The sequence below is a fragment of the Muntiacus reevesi genome, chromosome 4 (assembly GCF_963930625.1).
Source record: "Muntiacus reevesi chromosome 4, mMunRee1.1, whole genome shotgun sequence".
NCBI classification, from domain to species: Eukaryota; Metazoa; Chordata; class Mammalia; order Artiodactyla; family Cervidae; genus Muntiacus; species Muntiacus reevesi.
This window is the reverse complement of record NC_089252.1, coordinates 72,048,585-72,066,003: the sequence shown is the minus strand read 5'-3', so window position 1 is coordinate 72,066,003 and position 17,419 is coordinate 72,048,585. Positions and strand designations below refer to the sequence as shown.

At 38.6% G+C, this 17,419-nt stretch overlaps 1 protein-coding gene across 2 annotated transcripts in view; it reads right to left on the bottom strand.

The window, feature by feature from the left end:
• Positions 1-17,419, bottom strand: part of WDR48 (WD repeat domain 48) — a 45,548-nt gene that overhangs the window by 25,988 nt on the left and 2,141 nt on the right. For both annotated transcript variants that reach the window (XM_065933033.1, XM_065933035.1), the window contains exons 2-7: positions 6,179-6,319; positions 4,005-4,083; positions 3,181-3,263; positions 2,932-3,061; positions 844-932; positions 348-449 (exon numbers count right to left, since the gene is read on the bottom strand). In XM_065933033.1, the coding sequence (XP_065789105.1) occupies positions 348-449; positions 844-932; positions 2,932-3,061; positions 3,181-3,263; positions 4,005-4,083; positions 6,179-6,319 (624 nt within the window). The remainder of the gene's footprint in view (positions 1-347; positions 450-843; positions 933-2,931; positions 3,062-3,180; positions 3,264-4,004; positions 4,084-6,178; positions 6,320-17,419) is intronic.

Sequence of the window (17,419 nt, the reverse complement as noted above, 5' to 3'; positions counted from 1 at the left end):
ATGTATGACAAAACCACTACAATATTGTAAAGTAATTAGCCTCCAACTAATAAAAATAAATGGAAAAAAAAAAAGAAAACATAATTGCAGATACTCACCTGCATTAGAATTATTCTTAGGATATCCTTTGGCCTGCCTTTAAAAGTTATGCAAACAAGATAATTTCAAAATGTGGATTATTATGTGTACAACTGAGTAGTTTAAGGATTTAAAAATCAGACCACAGTTTATAATGTGTGTAGCTTTTGGTTTAAACCAACTATGCAACAATATAGAAAGTGGGGGAGCTTCTGCTGTATGAAATTTCTGACAAGGTCAGTAGGTAAATGCTCATGTGAACTGCATACCTGTGTGCCATCTCTGTTCAACAGCAATGCTTTAACATTATCTGTGTGCCCTTTGAGCTTCATTAGTTTTGCACATGTTCTTGGATCCCATACTCTTAAAACCTGCGAATCATACAACGTATCATACAAACAATCAAATTTAAATAATAGGTGACTTCTATAAATCAAATGGTAACCATTAAGTTCTGTGATGGTAGTACTACTTCAGCCAATAGACAAGTGTTCCAGTGTCCAAGGCTCCCAACTTTTTTAAGTGGGAGGAAGCCTCTTTAATGTAAAAAAAAGAAGCACAGGCCTCCCCACTCCACCCTCTGCCCCCAGAACCACAAACACGACAGTAATTATACAGTTACACCCTTACTTGTTCAAATAAAGCCTTCATTTTTAGTATCCACCAGGCAAAACCACTGTCTATGTATTTTGTAATTACAAAGATCAGACTATTTTGGTTTCTTTGTTTTCCAGAGTTAAATATACCCCTGAAGTTCCCCCTTACCTTCTCAGTGGACCCTGATACAATGATTGTTCCCAGTTGATTCATTGCCAGGCTATAAATGGAATCTTTGTTCCCACTTAAAGAAGAAGCTATTAAGAACAAATGGAGCTAAATGTTAAAATCATCAGCTGTTTAGTAGCTAGTCAGCACAAACTGCAAGTTTAAATATTTGATTGAGAAAATCTTATCTTTATGAGGACTCTTAAGGAAAAGAAATTTACCTATTATGAGATAATTCTAAATAATACTAGTAATATTTACATCCCTTCTGGATTTGAGCATACACAAGTGCTCAATATTTACTGAATTGAACTGAACTGCCACTTAAAAAGTTATCCATATAAGTAATATATTTTCAAAGATACACATGTGCTAATAAAAATGAAAACTACAGCTAAACTCACTTTTTACAAATCAAAACAAAATACTATTTTCACTGACAAAATTAGTAAAAAACAAGGCAATATACTTGGTTCTCAAAAAAAATAGTTAAAATGGCACTCTCACACATTACTTGTGGAAGGATAATTTGGTACAACTCTTCTGGAAGGAAATTAGGCACTATGAAGCAAGAACTATATTCATGCTCTCTCACTGAGAAGTCAATACCACTGAGGCACAAACACAAAACTGTCTATACAGTATGATTCCAACTTTACAACAAAGAATAAGGATAAACAAACATACTGATTGTGACTAAAGGAATAAATACATATAAAGCATTTAGAAAAGTAACTGCTTCTATTGAATGCTTAATAAATGTTAGCTATTATCATTATTTCCATAATGATAAAAAGCGTGTTTGATATCCTCTCTAAACAGTTCTAAGTAGAATATATTTGCTGCTGAATCTATGCCACGAGGCCTCATCTCTGACCGTGGGACAACCCTCCTTTTTCTGCTTCACTCCCTCTCGTAAGTGTCTCGTTCAGGCAGGTCTTACGTTAGAGAGAGTGAAATGATGCATTATGACAGCCCCAGTAGGGACCAGCTGCTGAATCCCTGAGACTGCATACATTAATCACAGAGAACAAGCGAAGAATAGTGTTTAAACCTTCACATATTTCCTGAGAAAAAAGGGCAAAATAATATTTAAGAAATTATAAACACCAGTCTCCCAACCTGCTCTTCTTGACACATACTAGATTACATTAGAATTGTTAGCTATGTCAACATGAGTATTACACGGTCACGACAAATTGGATCTGTCATGCAGGGATCCAGATAGTTCAGGCCCACATCTTGAACACAGATCTTCTAAGTCAGGCTTAGCTAAAAATATGCTCCTAAGAGTCCCTACTGACACCAGGCTGAACTTCAAGTCTAACCTGTCTGGGTCTGACTGGGTAACTGAGATCTTAGTTGATAAGGCATCCATGCTATTAACTCGCTGTGAAGGTTTCTGAATCGTCTCTAGAAGCTAGGATCAGCCTTCCTGCACTCTTCTGGAATTGGCTGGATTCTTAAGGCTGCTCTGAAAGGGTCCTACCGTATTGGCACTAAAAGTCTTCTTTCTTTCCTTTGGGTATTTTCCCATGTGCTTATCAACGTGAAGGCTGCTAGTATCCAGTAACACTTTTCCTGGGGTAGGAAAATGGCAACCCACTCTAGTATTCTTGCCTGGAAAAGCTAATGGACAGAGGAGCCTGACGGACTCCAAAGGGTCGCAGAGAGGAGTCGGACACAACTAAGCGACTAAGCACAACACTTCTAAAAGTCAAGAGTTGCCTACTTTTGGCCAGGTAATCACTACTTTCATCAGTAATATCTGCCTAGAGTGTGGCCCGGGGCCAGGTAAAGCTGTAAGATATATTAACACAAAGTAATAAGACAGATACTTTTGTGCTCTGAAAGCTTATATGTTAGCTAGGGAGCTAACATGCTATGTACAAAAATGGCCAGGTTACACCTGGAGAAGTTACCATTTTTAGACCACGGTGAGGAACTAGCTTCTAAACACTCTTGAGGACTAGAATGCTATAGGCAGAACCAATGTCTTGATGCAAACTTATCAAATTTGTTCTATAAACCATTCTTTATTTATGTCAACTTGGATCACTTTCAAAGAAATTTTTTCAAACACCTTACTTGTGACGGTGTTATTTGAGGCAGTCAGTGCTGTTAGAGTATTCACATCCCAAAGGAATATTTGTCGGTCCAACCCAGCTGATGCTACGAGCTCCTTATCCTTGGCATAGGCTAAGGCCTTTACATAATCCTGTAACAAAACATATCTATTATGATCTACTCTGTAGACCAATCAGCAAATGAGCCACACAGAGTACTGAGATCCTAGTATTGCACTAGAGACAGGGAAAACTGCGTTAGCTGTCTTACCTTATGCGTCCTTAATGTGGACATGCAAAACCCCTTATGTGCATTCCATACTTTTACTGTTGTGTCAGAAGAAGCAGATATCACTAGAAGAGGCAGAGAATGAACAAACCCCTTAGTAGTGTGTCTTAACACCATTTTAACAAATTAACTTAAAAAAATTAACACTGTCTCAAACTTTCATATATACAAAACATACATACAAAATGTTCATACATAAATATTTGAATATGTATGTTGAATATTTATAATATTCCTAATGTTAATTCAAATATTTTAACATTTACATATCCACACATACACATATGTATCTAAAAGTTCTTTCTAGAACTTTTTGTATTTTGTCTCAGATATTTTTTTAAATAAGCAAGACAAACTCTTCAATGTTCCAGCTGAAGGTGCAACTAATCTGACTACAAAAAATTTCTCTAACACAGGCTGCAAAATCAAGAAATGGATCTTACCATAAAGAGAACAAAAAGATACTCATCAGGTTAAAAGAAAAATACATATCACACAATTCTATCTATATACAGTGACAACGCAGGCAAACTAATCAACAGTGCTTAGAAGACATGAGCACAGTGATCTCAGGACAAGGGACAGTGACTGAAAGGGTGGCATAAGAGGGATTTGGGTAATCTTTCTCTTGATATGGGTGTTCACCTTGTAAAATTTTATTGAGCTATACTCTCAGGATATGTGTACTTTTCTGTATGTATGTTATACTTCAAGAAAAAGGCTTACATAAAAAATGAAAAAAAAGAAAAAGAAATCAAATTGAATTAAAATCTTCCAGAAGCTCAACAATCCAAATAAATACTTACATGTTTTCCCATTACAACAGAGTACAATGTCATTCACCCAATCTGTATGGTGTTCCATAGATGCTATATATGGATCTTGCTGAAATTACAAGATAAATCATAAAAATGTCTTTAATATATTAGAGGATAAAATATGTCACAGATATATCACAAAAATATGATCATGTTTAGATTCTTCAATTAATGTGACACACTTCTTTAAAGTCTTCAAATTTACAACTGAATTGAGTAGAATTTCACCAAATGATTGATGCTTCCATAGGGCAGATGTAAACAGAAGTTTTCTTTCAGAACAGTTTTATTACTGACAAAAGCCTAGGTTTCCAGGACAAAGCCCTGAAGTTAGTGAAGGCAACAAGACCTGGGCTAGGCCCTGTATGTGACCCGAGTGCAACAGGAAGGGAGGGGTTCACTAGAAAGGAGATATGAACAGATCTGGGGGATCTGACTCAGCAGTGGTGAAGGTTTAAAGCAGACGGCGGGGCCAGAAAGGAAGCTGCTGAGAGTGGTGAGACGCCTAGCCGGACGGCAGACGAAGATGCCCACTTCTGCCCTTAGCTTCCTACTGTTGCTTTTACCTGTGAACTGAACATTTCCTCACAGTGCTACAGTCTTTCCAAGAGGAAATGGAAGCCAATGGCTCAAGGATCACCATTTCAACTCAGTAACTCAAGATTTTTCTCATGCTCTCCCTGGGCTCAATTACCAGGAGAGGCCTTTTAAAGAAGATTGTTTAGTTACAGCCTGCATTCTAAGACAGGAAAGTTCAAGATGCTTCATGGGCAAAGACAATAGCTCTCTACAAGTCTATTTGAGAACTGATGCTATTCAATCTTGTCATGAAATGAGAACCAGAAAGAAATGTCTGAGGGCTGAATAGGCAGCTTTCTAACTCTTCCTGGTTAGTTACTGTGTTTTCCTTAATTTGTTTGAAATGCTGTAAATCTCTAGGAAGGTGACATTCCAATTCAAAAATAGGTTCTGAAAAGCATTTCAGAGCCACAATTTTCTTACTTTCTATGTTTTTAATATGGGACCCCCACTGTTTACACTGGGCAAAGAATTCAAAACTCACTGGGCCAAAGTCCATTTAAAGAAACTATCCAAACTGTGCAAAGTAGTGGTTCTTTTTCAGATGGAACATCAGACTTGTAGAGCTTGCTAAAAGACACAGCCTTTTAAAATGACAAAGTAAAAAAAAATAAAAATAAAAAGAATAAAATAAAATGACAAAGTCTAACCTCAGGGTTTCAAGGTTAGATTGGGCTCTAACTCTCTGTCATGAACTAGGTATTCAACCATTGTTTCTCTTAGCCCGTTTTCCCATCATAAGGGGAAAGTGGATCATAACATCTGCCTTGAAGGATTATTGTGAGAAATAATCTGGGAAACTGCTCTGGTACAAAGCTAGGAGTTCCTTCTTCCTGGAATCTTCCTTTCAATGTTATTCATAATACAGGCATTCACACAAAATACAAAAAGAGCTCCTTTCCATCTGACTGGGGACTTATCGTTACATATCATTAAGTTCTATTTCCTGTTTTCATATTTTTACATCAACTTTATACTATATAATAAGACCCTATGGGTCTTGTGGGTACAGTAACCACTTTTTTTTTTTTTCGGCTGTACTGTCAGCATGAAAGATCTTAAGTCCCCCAACTGGGGATTGAATCCCCCTCACACACACATTGGGAGTGTGGCGTCTTAACCATTGGATGGCCAGGGAAATCCCCACCCTAATCACTTTTAAATGAAGAAAACAAATGTTTGTTCAAGGTTAATTATAAATGTGAGAGCATATTCAATCTTTTTTTAGTAGCACCAAAAAAGGATGCCAAGAAAGCTTTTTGGGAACATATTTAAAACAGAAAAATAAATTGTTGAAAAGAATTCCCCTACCAGAAAAATCTCTAAGCTCCTTTGCAGCAAAGAGCTGTTATCACAAACCCAGTTTATGGAGTCCATGCCTTAGCTAAAACACTTCTAAAACTCCCCTGGGGTGTTTTTCTCAGAGGCTTACTGAATTCTGGTTGCAATGTCTTTATTTATAGAGTGTACCAAATAACTGAGTGCTCAAAGAGATTAAATCTGAAACTGTGAAAGGAACCATATTAGACAGACCAAAATTCACTGAGTATAGATTTAAAATATAAACTCAATCCCTGGCTTACCTTGTGCTGATTGACACTCCATATTCTTATGATGGAGTCTCGACCGGCCGTGAAAAGTCTGTTAAGTGCTGGGTCCAGCTGCAGGGCATTGACCCCATTTCGGTTGTACTTCTCCACTTCATCTCGAATAACATAGGAAACCTGACAAATACATCAAGATTGGCTGTTTATGAAGTTATAAAACATGTGATAATAAAATCTAGCCTTCTAGTGGCCAATCTGAAATTCAAATTTCAAATATAAAACTTATTTCCCAATTTGATAAAATTTTTACTTTGCTCTATAGAGACTGAGGCCTCCCCCAGACGCTCAGGGGTAAAGAATCCTCCTGCAATGCTGGAGATGTGAGTTCAATCCCTGGGTCAGGAAGATCCCCTGGAAAAGGATATGGCAACCCACTCCAGAATTCTTACTTGGGAAATCCCATGGAGAGAGGAGCATAGAGGGTTACAGCCCATGGGGTCTCAAAGAGTTGGACACGACTTGGCAACTGAACAACAACATAGAGACGGAAGGGTTGAGCAGAGAAGAGTGACATTGGCTTAGACCAAGATAAGCAAGTCTGAGGCTAAACACTGCAAATGCCTCCTAACTTGACTCCTTTTCTCCCTTGTTTGTCTTTAATCCATTTTCCACAAAGCAGCTGGATGAATCTGTTTTATATATAATTAATTTAATTGAAGGACAATTGCTTTACAGTATGGTGTTGGTTTCTGCCAAACATCAACATGAATCAGCCACAGGCATACCTAAACCCCCGCCCCCCAAGAACCTCCCCACCCCACCCCTCTCGGTTGTTACAGAGCCCCAGTTAGAGTTCCCTGGGTCATGCAGCAAATTCCCACTGGCTGTCTGTTTTACGTATGGTAACTGGTTGAACCTTTAAAACATGTAAACAGAAATGTCTTTTAAAAAAAACGTAAATATTTTTCCGCTCAGAAAGCTCTCTGGGTGCTCACTCCACTAGACTCAGGATTGGGTCTGAACTCTTCAAGCGCTTCTCAGCCCTCGGCCTTGCTCACCGCTCCCACTCCCCACGCACATGTTCCTCCAGACCGGCACACGTGCTGATCCCCTCTGTCTAGCTCTTCCTCCCACTGTCTGGCTGACTACCACTGCAGTCTTTAAATTTCTGTTGAAATGATGCTTCCTCAAAAAGGCCTTCTCCGATCTGCCAAACAAAATAAGGCTTTGCTCTCCATTAACACACTAAACTTCTTCCTTCAGACCACTTTCCCCTACTTTATTGTTGTTGGTAACAATAACACTCTGTCTGCTCCACGGGAAAACCCAAGAGAACCAACCAAAAGCCACTACAATTAAGAAAAACTCAACAAACTGGGTGACAGCCGAAGCAAAGCTTTTGGATTTCAATGAAATGACCAGTAAGGCTATAATGGGGGCAGGGAACTTCATTTACAACAGCAACAAAAATAAATATCTAGAAATTCATTTTGAAAAGAAGATACATGCTGTGCTGTGCTTAGTTCTGTCTGACTCTTTGCGACCCCGTGGACTGTAGCCCGCCAGACTCCTCTGCCCATGGGATTCTCCAGGCCAGAATACTGGAGTGGGCTGCCATGCCCTCCTCCAGGGGATCTTCCCAACCCAGGCATCGAACCCAGGTCTCCTCACTGCAGGCGGATTCTTTACTGCCTGAGCCCCCAGGGAGGCCCAGTCCACAGGAGAAGGTACATAAAAGAAACACCTGAATAAAGGAGACATGCCGTACTGTAGCACCGGGAGATTCAAAAGAAACAATTTTTTCCTAACCTTGTGACTTTAACCTGATTGTGGTCAGAGTTCACTGGATTTTTTTCCTAGAAGTTGACAAAAATATTAAAAAAAGCACAATGTCTTGAGGGGCTAACCCTGTCACTTTTTAAAATGAAAATATACTCTTTAAAGATCTTAAAAGGTATTGCAAAACTATCAGAATTACAAAGGAAGACCACAATACAATATTAAAGGATCAATGGAATAAAACAAAATTCAGAAGCATATTTTCCCAATATACATTTTAAATTTTGATATAAACAGATTTTGAATCAATGAGGGCAGGATAAATTATTTAATAAATTATCTAGGAACATCTATTGGGAAAAATATTCTTTTTCTAAATCTTAAACCAAAATGAATTTTCCTAAGGAGTAAAGATTGAAATTTAATAATTTAATCATGAAAATACTTTAGAAAGATGGCACTCTTTGCAAAAGAAAAGAGGAACACTGATCCAAACCAAACTATAAGCCAAAACTTTCTGTACATACAAATGTTCACAGCAGCATTAAACTCAATAGCCAACAAATGGAAATAACTCAAATGCTCATCAACTGACAAAGGATAAGCAGAATGTGGTATGTCCACACAATGCAATATTACTTAACCATAAAAAAGGAGTGAAGTACTGAAATATGCTAGGACACAGATAAATCTTAAAACATTATGCTAAGGCCACAAAGGTTATAAAATTATTTACATGAAATGTCCAGAACAGGTTCCATAAATCCACAGAGACAGAAGTAGATTAATGGTTTCCAGGGGCTTGGACAAGAGAAGAATGGGGAATGACTACTATTGGGTATAGGATTTCTTTGTCGGGATGAAGGTGTTCTGAAATTAAGTGATCGATTTACTTTGTGAATATATTAAGAATCCGTGAGCTGTATACTTTAGAAGGTAAATTTATGTGAATTTTATCTTACTAAAGCTGTTTTTAAAACAAAACGAAGTTCTGAGTGTCAAAAATTAACAGGAGCAAAGTTACAAGGCAAACATCTAATGGGAAAAAATGAATACAAAAGACAAAAGTTTACTCTTGACAACATACAAAGATTCCCTCGATAACAGTAAGAAAAAGTCAAACTCTCCATGAGAAAGAGTAAGTAAGGTCATGAAGAGGAAATTTTTTAAAAAGCCAAGAAAATAGCCAACAAACAAAAATAATGAAAGCTGTGAAATAGGTCAGGACGGCATACGCAAAGACGATGAAGATGTCTTAACCCAGTCTTTTGGGTGCAAGTAACTGTAACTAAAATCTACTCAAACCAGCTTAAGTTGTTTTATTTAAAAAGGAGAATTCAAGATGAATTTAACAAGGATATCTAACAGAGCCCAAGGGCAGGAAATACAGTCATGACTCATAAGAGACATTTTAAAAATAAAATCATGGCACTTCTCTACTGAAGCTTTTCACTGCATTTAAAGTCAAGTCCAAATTCCCCACATGCTTTGGTTCTACCCTGCATCTTCACATTCACCTCAAACTAAGTCCCCCTATGCTCTTGCACAACAGTCACACCAAATTCCTTCCTGTTCCTCAAACACATCAAGCTCTTTCTCACCCTAGGGCCTTCAAATTTACTTTTCCATGTGCCAAGATCTCTCCTGTCTCCAATCTCCAAAACAACACTATTCTCCTAGCTTTTACCCTGTCTGGCTTACCCTTCACTCACCAGGTCTTAGCAGAAAAGCTGCTGTTGTTTAGTCGCTGAGTCATATCCAACTCTATGCAACTCCATGGACTACAGCCTTCCAGGCTCCTCTGTCCATGGGATTTCCCAGGCAAGAATACTGGAGTGGACTGCCATTGGGGGCTTTTCCCAATCCAGGGACTGAACCCGGTTCTCCTGCATTGCAGATGGATTCTTTTATCACTGAGTCACCAGGGAAGCCCTCCCAGAAAAGTAATCTCTGAAAGGCTTTCCTCGATTTCCTTCCCTTATCACTTCCTCTACTTACTTCTGCAGTTCTTACCACGCTGCATATTTGTATTTTTTGCCATATCTTCTCCATTAGGAAAAAAGCTACAAGAGGGCAAGGAACTTGTCTACCTTGTTTTCCCATCACTGTATCCTTACTATAGTATTTGGTATATAAAAGGCATTTCACAAACGTTTGCTGCATGAATTAGATACTGAAAAACCATCAGGAAGCAAGCTGGCTTCAATGTGAGTGTCAGTCTCTCCTGATGTGTCTCTCTCTGGGGCTTCAAGGCCCCTCACCTCTGTTTCTCAGTACACTTCCTTTAATGCAGATGGAAGAGCATGTTGAATTTTTATTTTCAGATTTCTGGGAGACGATCTGATTGGCCCAGTGGGAAAGAGTGAGAGAATAACACCATGTGTTAGGTCCTCATCCCCGATGGAAAGGAACTCTTAGCAAAACAGGTCTGGGCCAACCTCTTTAAGGGCGTCTATTAGAGATGTGTGATTAAAAACTGTGAAGAACTAGAAGTATCCTCGTTGGATAAATTCTGGCACACACATCTACAAAAGTGAGCACTCTTTAATCATTAAAAACAGTGGTGCAACTCTAGACTGACTGACACACGAAGAAAACCATGATATATTTAAGTGACACAGGCATGGCCCAACACGTTAATGTACAATAATCACTACTATAAAACTGTTGCAGAATATTCAATATATGTTTATAAATAAACACACAAGTTTAGAAGGCTATACATATATAAAACTACCAGTAGTTACTTCTGAGCGATGGAACTACTGTGACTGTCATTCACTCATGCCTTTTTAATTCAGTATGTTTTATAACAGGTATATATTACTTAGTTTTTTGAATTTATAACAGTTCTTATCCAACTAATTCTTGCCTGTATTCAGAAAATCAAATAGTACTGAAAGGCAATAATGAAAAACTGTCTCCCTGTTGTTTGGGTAAGACTCCCCACACCCAGTCTTAATACTCAGAGGTAATTAATTTCAACTCTTGGTTGTTTCTGTTAGATAGCTACTGCCATACTGCTTATCCTACAACTTTCTGACATCCATTTTAGACACTGCCTATTTACTCAAGCTATGGTAGATTAGGATGTAGCTCTGGAACTTCCCCCAATACTTCTCTTCTTTCTACTCTTGCAATATAGATAGATCTACCACTATTTTGAGTTGAATAAATAATCAGTGTGACACTGTTGGACTGTATGTAACTGCTGTCTATTGACTAGTCAAGTACTATATTATAAATACATTTCCCTCCTCAGAGACTTTTTCGTTTTTCCTGAGTTCCTCCTTTCCTTCAACGGTTCCCACTACTTTAACTTCAATTTTCTTTAACTGCTGCACCATATGACAGCCCGGCAAGAACCCAGCTTGGCCACCCTCTTTCCCAGGAGGCGTCTGCACCCCCGCCCCACCTCCTCGCTTCAGTCTGGCCTGGCTGCCCTCTCCGGCTGCGGATACAGCTGTCACCTCCAGTGCCTCCCTTCACTGCTCTTCTGAGTTAGAGCCACTGGTTCCTGCATTCCAGTGTCTCCTTTCCTTGTTCACTTTCCCAAAGTACATCCCCAGGACCCTAAGAAAATAACACAGAAAAAGGTACATGGGAGGCGACTTAGCTGTTGAATGCCTGAAGAGGTCCTCACTTTTACACTTGCTGTGGCAGAGAAAGAAATCCATGTAGGAAGAAGTCAGCTGCTGAAGCTGAAGAGAAGTTGAAGCTACTCTAACCTCCTCTAGCATCCAGTGCTGCCAGAGTTCAATGCCACTGTTTGATTTAACTTTAAGGTGACCTCATTTTCATTCTCTCCGGCACCACAACCTCAACACTCCAAGATTTTAGGATCTTCTCTTTTTACTTGGTGGGGTATTATTTTGGTGTGTGTTGTTTTCTTTCTTTTTTTTTTTTTTTTAAATCATGATCATCTGTGGTCCTTTTATCATTAATTTTGCTATGCACTTGGAAAATCCTTTCAATTTAGACACTTTCAGCTCTAGGAAATCTTCTTATATAAATTTATCAGTAACTATCTCTGTTTTCTTTGCTCCTTCTTAAACTTCATCAGTCAGATGTTTGAACTTTGAAACTGACCATCTTTTATGCATCCTATTTTATCTTTTTATTTACTTTTGTAAGATTTCCTTTACTATTTTATAACTTTGCTATTAATTTTTTTTAGTAAATTTTAGTATGATAGACAAAATAGGAACAGTATTTTCAATAAGAAAATGACTAGATCAATTACAGTCCATCCATTCCATGCAGTCATTAAAGAAAGAATTACAAACAATGATATGTAAAACTTGTTGTTAAAGACAAAAAAACATTGGCTGTAGACAGAAGAAAAACAGGATTCAAGTCTTCCAACAAATACTGATTTAAGCCTCCATCAGCTGCCAGGCTCTATTCTAAAGGATAGAGTAGTTAGGATAGAGTAGCTGAGGATATAGCACTGAGCACAGAAGCCCTCCTGAAGCTTTCATTCTAGTGGGGAAAGAACATTCTAGTGAGAGAAAGAATGCTCCAGCAAGTTAAGTGAGGCTTTTTCTTCTCAAGATATAGGCAAGCTTTGCAGGCAGAAGAGATGGATGTAAAAGAAAAAGAAAAGTGGAAAATTCTGGAGACAGAAGCAATAAATGAGTGAGTGAAGTCCCAGAAAAACTTCATTTAGGCGAAGTCAAGAGTACAGGCAAAGGCAGAGAAGAGGAGCACTCATATCTGACTTGACTGACTTAAAAAAAAAAAAAAAAAAAAAAGGAATGAGATATAAGAACTCCGTAAGGGAAAAAAAAAAAAAAAAAAGAACTCCGTAAGGGATGAGAGGCCAGCCCTTCAGCAGGAAGTATGTATTTGGAAGAGAGAATTAAAGAGACTCAGCCAGGGAGAAAAACAACAGGGTATTCCCACAGCAGCAACCTCCAGGTAGGTTACACTAGGAAAGCCTGCTTCCAAGCTCATTCAGTGGCTGAATTCAGCTCCCTGGAGATGTAGGCTGGAGGGCCCTGTTTCCTTGCTGGCTTTTAGCCAGCGATCCACGCTTGCTCCTGGAGACTGCCTGTAACCCTTCTCATGCTTTTTATGTGCCCTCTCCTGCAACAGAAGGGCCCTCTCACACCTCATCTCTCTCTGATTTCTGCCTCCAGCAAAGCAAGTTCTCTGCTTTTTAAGGGTTCACATGATTAGATTGGGCCCACTGGGATAATCCAGGATAATCCTCCTATTTTAAGGTCTGTAACCTTAATTACATTTGCAAAATCCTTTTTATCATGTAACCATAACATATTCCCAAATTCCAGGGATTAGAGCATGGGCATTTTGGGGGGAGGGGGATTCTGTTATTATAGTAACTAAACAATTTTTTGTATAAAAATAAATGTGGACATATTACAGAATGAGTACTAAATCACAGTATTTTTAAGAAAAGAAAGCAGACCTAAAAGCATTGCAGGCTTGCAAAGAGGACACTCTGGGCTATTCCCCAGGCTTTCCCGAGGTGTCATTAACTCATTTCTACTTGCATGTCTAACAGACACCTTTAATCACTGCATGTTTCCAATTGAGCTCCTCACAGTCCTCTCCAAAGAAGCTTTTCCTGTGTCTTCCTCACTGATGAAGTTACAGCAACTCCGTTCTCCCAGCTGCTTAGGCACAAAACTTTAGTGCCAGCCTTAAACTTCTCTCATCTCACATCCTGCCAGCAAGTCTTGTCATCCAGAATTCAACCACTTATCATCATCTTGGGTGGAGCCACCATCACATAGCACCTGGATAGCTTAAATAGTTACTGATTTCTGTGCTCTGCCCTTGTTCACTGGCAGTCAGATGATCCTAAGAAAACACACTTCTTCTGCTATAAATCCACCAAATGCTTCCTACCTCACCTAAGTTAGTTAGTTAGTAAATCCACCAATGTTTCCTGTCTCACCTAATAGTAAGTCAGCAGTTACCTCTCTGATTTCAGCTCTAGCTCCTCTTCTCCTCTTTCACTCCACTGGCAGTCACAATGGCAACTTCATTATTCTGCAAACAGGCCAGCTACTTTCCTACCTTAGGACCTATGCATTTGATATTCTCACTGGAATGCTCTTCTCCCAGGTGGCAAATCTCATTTCCTTCAGATACTTACACAAAAGTTAGCTTCTCAGTAAGACCTTCTCTGACCACCACAAACAAAATTCCACATACCCTCCTCTGCTGCTTTTCCCTATCTAACCATTTTTGACATTCAAAGATTATTTTCCCCTCAACATAATATTATGAAAAATTTAGAGCACATATAAAAGTTGAAGGAATTACATAGCAAACATCGATATACCAACATGAACATATTTTACAATTAACATATTCTATATTTGTTTTATCTTGTACCCAGCCATCCATTTGACACGTATTTTTCGATAGCTTTCACATTAAGTTGCACATCATCAGTAACAATTCTTCCTAAATACTTCAGCATGTATATCATCGACCAGAGTTCATTATTCATTTATGGCTCCTTTTTTGAAGGTAAAAGTTACATGCAGTGAAACGTACAATCCTTAAATATACAAAAATACTTCTGACAAATTAATACACCTGTGTAGTACAAAACCCTACCAAGATATATACATCACCACCCTAGAAAGTTCCCTCATCCTCTTCTCAACCCCGACACCCAACTCCCAGGCAATCTAGAACTGACTTTTTTCACCAGAGATTAGTTTTGCCTGTTCTACACCTTATAAATGGAACCACACAGCTCTTTTACTTAAGGCTACTTCCAGCTCTCCAGCTAAATCTGGCCAAAAAATCGGCCAAATACAAATAATTCTTACATGCGGTTTTCCTGTTCAATCTTGTGGACCATGACTTTCTGCTTCCATCTATGTTTCAAGAGCGTTGATTTTTAAAAGTATTCTAAAAATCAGTCTTGCAAATAAAAATAGGACACTTTCTAGCCTAACTTCTAGTCATGAGTTAGTAAAAAGCTCCTACAGAGGTTAGCAAAAAACCACCTAAGGGCCAAATCCAGGTCAAAGCCTGTTTTGTAAACAAAGTTTTCTTGGAACATAGCCATACCTACTCCTTTGGGTAGTGTTCTATTGCTATTTTCATGTTATAATGGCAGAGTTGAGTGGTTATGACACCTGCATATTTTAGGCCTACAAAGCCTAAAATATTAATATCTACCTTTTTACCGAAAAAGTTTACTGACCCCTGTTTTACTGGATGTCATACTGGCACTGAAATTTTTATTACCTATCCTATATAAAAAGTAACTCACCTTGGACATGTGGCTAGCTTATAAGGGTCTTTCCTTAAGAAACTAGGATTTGCCATCATTCTACAACCTTAAGAAAGTCTCGAAAATTCAACAACCCAGAACTGGGGCTCAGAATCAGGTGTAAAGATAAAGCTGCGCTCTTACTAGGTCTAGCATAACTAAATATTTGACAGGGAAAGGGGTTAGTATTGGTAGAAAAGACATTTGTTGGTTGCCTCTCTATCCCCCGCTTCTTTTCAATGTTTTTCTCAAGGCAAGCATATCTTAGGAGAAACTGTGCAGGGAGTATTTAAGAGACTTTCTGTTCCACGGATAGGATGGTGAAAGGACATGAAGTCCAGGACAGGAGAGGCCGCCATGCCACCAAAAGGGAAGGCCTAGATCTAGGAGTTTGGAAACAGTAAGGACAATGAGTAGGTGTGTCTGAGTGCTCAGTTGTGCCGACTCTTTGGGACTCCATGGAGGTCACCAGGCTCCTCTGTCCATGGGATTTTCCAGGCAAGAATACAGGAGTAGGTTGCCATTTCCTCCTCCAGGGAATCTTTCCAACCCAGGGATCGAACCCATGTCTTCTGCATTGGCATGTGGATTCTCTACCACTCAGCCACCTGGGAAACCCCAATTTGTAGGCAGCCTAAGGTTAAAGCTGATTTTACATCACTTCTCAGGGTAGAGTCACAGAAAGCCTACTGGTTCAAGATTTCCATGAAACTAGCACCACCTCTTGAGTTACCATTTACATAAGTCAACACATAAGTTTATTATGTGAACCTGGTTATGTTGGATTGGGGCTCATTTCCAACCAAAAAAAAAAAAAAAAAAAATCCTCTGGCTATGAAAGACCAAGTATTTATATTCTTGAACCAACAATGAGTACTAGGGCATGGTTACTGCTCCTCTACCAGGAACACTGGTGACTTTTGTTGAACCTCATGGCAAGAGTTCTGAAGCAAATAAGGAAAGAGCCACAAGGGAAGATGGAAGAGAGAACCAATCACAGACCCACGCTGCTGGAAAATCATAACATTAAAGGGAACGCCAGGGACTGAAAAGATTTGCTTTGACATTGATTACTGGAAGCTCCATCATATATCTAAATTCACACATTTGTCTGCTCATGTTTCAGATAATCACAAATCCACCCCTTCTCCTCATACTCACGTCCAGCTTCCTCAAGTTGAAGATAGTAGGACTTGTGCTCATTCTTCATTATGTCTATAATTAATAAACAGTATGTTTGGACCCTTCTCCATTGGTTATTTATCAATATTATAAGTCTCAATGGTTCTTTCTGGCCTACTATTTGATAATGGAGCTTGGGGCTACTGCCTCTTGGTACAAGAAAGAGAGCCAAGAGGCAAAAAATATTTCTGTAGCCATATATATTTTTTCCAAAATGGAAAGATTTTTTAAAATTTGTAAGACCAAAGAATATCATAAAAATGCTAAAAAAATAAAAAGGTTCACATATTTTAAGGTAAAAGGTATCTTGTTTCCTGCCTTACCAATAATCACATAATCTAATACCTCAGAGATAATCACTGTTAATATCCTTGCAGACTTTGAAAATGCATTATTTCCTGTGTGGAAATGGGACCATGCTATGTTGATTTCCTATTCTGACCTCTGGACATCTTTTCTTTAATATAAATCTAGCTTATCTTTTTAATTGCAAAGTAATCTACTATATGAAAGTACCTAACTTAAATGCCAACTGACTACTTATAGACATTTTGATTTTTGTTTTTCACAGTGACAGCATTCCTATAATAAACATCCTCACATGACAAAAGATAGATGCATATGTACTTTGATAAAACAATTTTTCAGACAAGGAACTGCTGGATCAAAGGGAATGCATATTTAAAATTTCAAACAAACAGCAAAAGACAAACCAGTGAATACCATGACTCCATTTTAGAGTGAAAAAGAAATCACCTAAGTTGAGTACACATACATGAAGAAGCATGGAACATTAATTTTCAACCAACAACAACTCTATCCTCCGAAGGACATTTGAAAATGTCTAGAGTCAGTTTTGGTTGTCACAACTGGGAAGGTGCCAGCGTCTAGTGGGAAGGCAGGATGATGCAAAACAACAGCCCTCCCACAATCAAGAATTATCTGGCCCAGGAGGTCAATAGCACTCAGTGAAAAACCCTGGGTCGGGATTATATCTCACACTCTCCAAAACAGTTTTCTGTGAAGAGTGGAGCACAATAATCATTTATACTTTT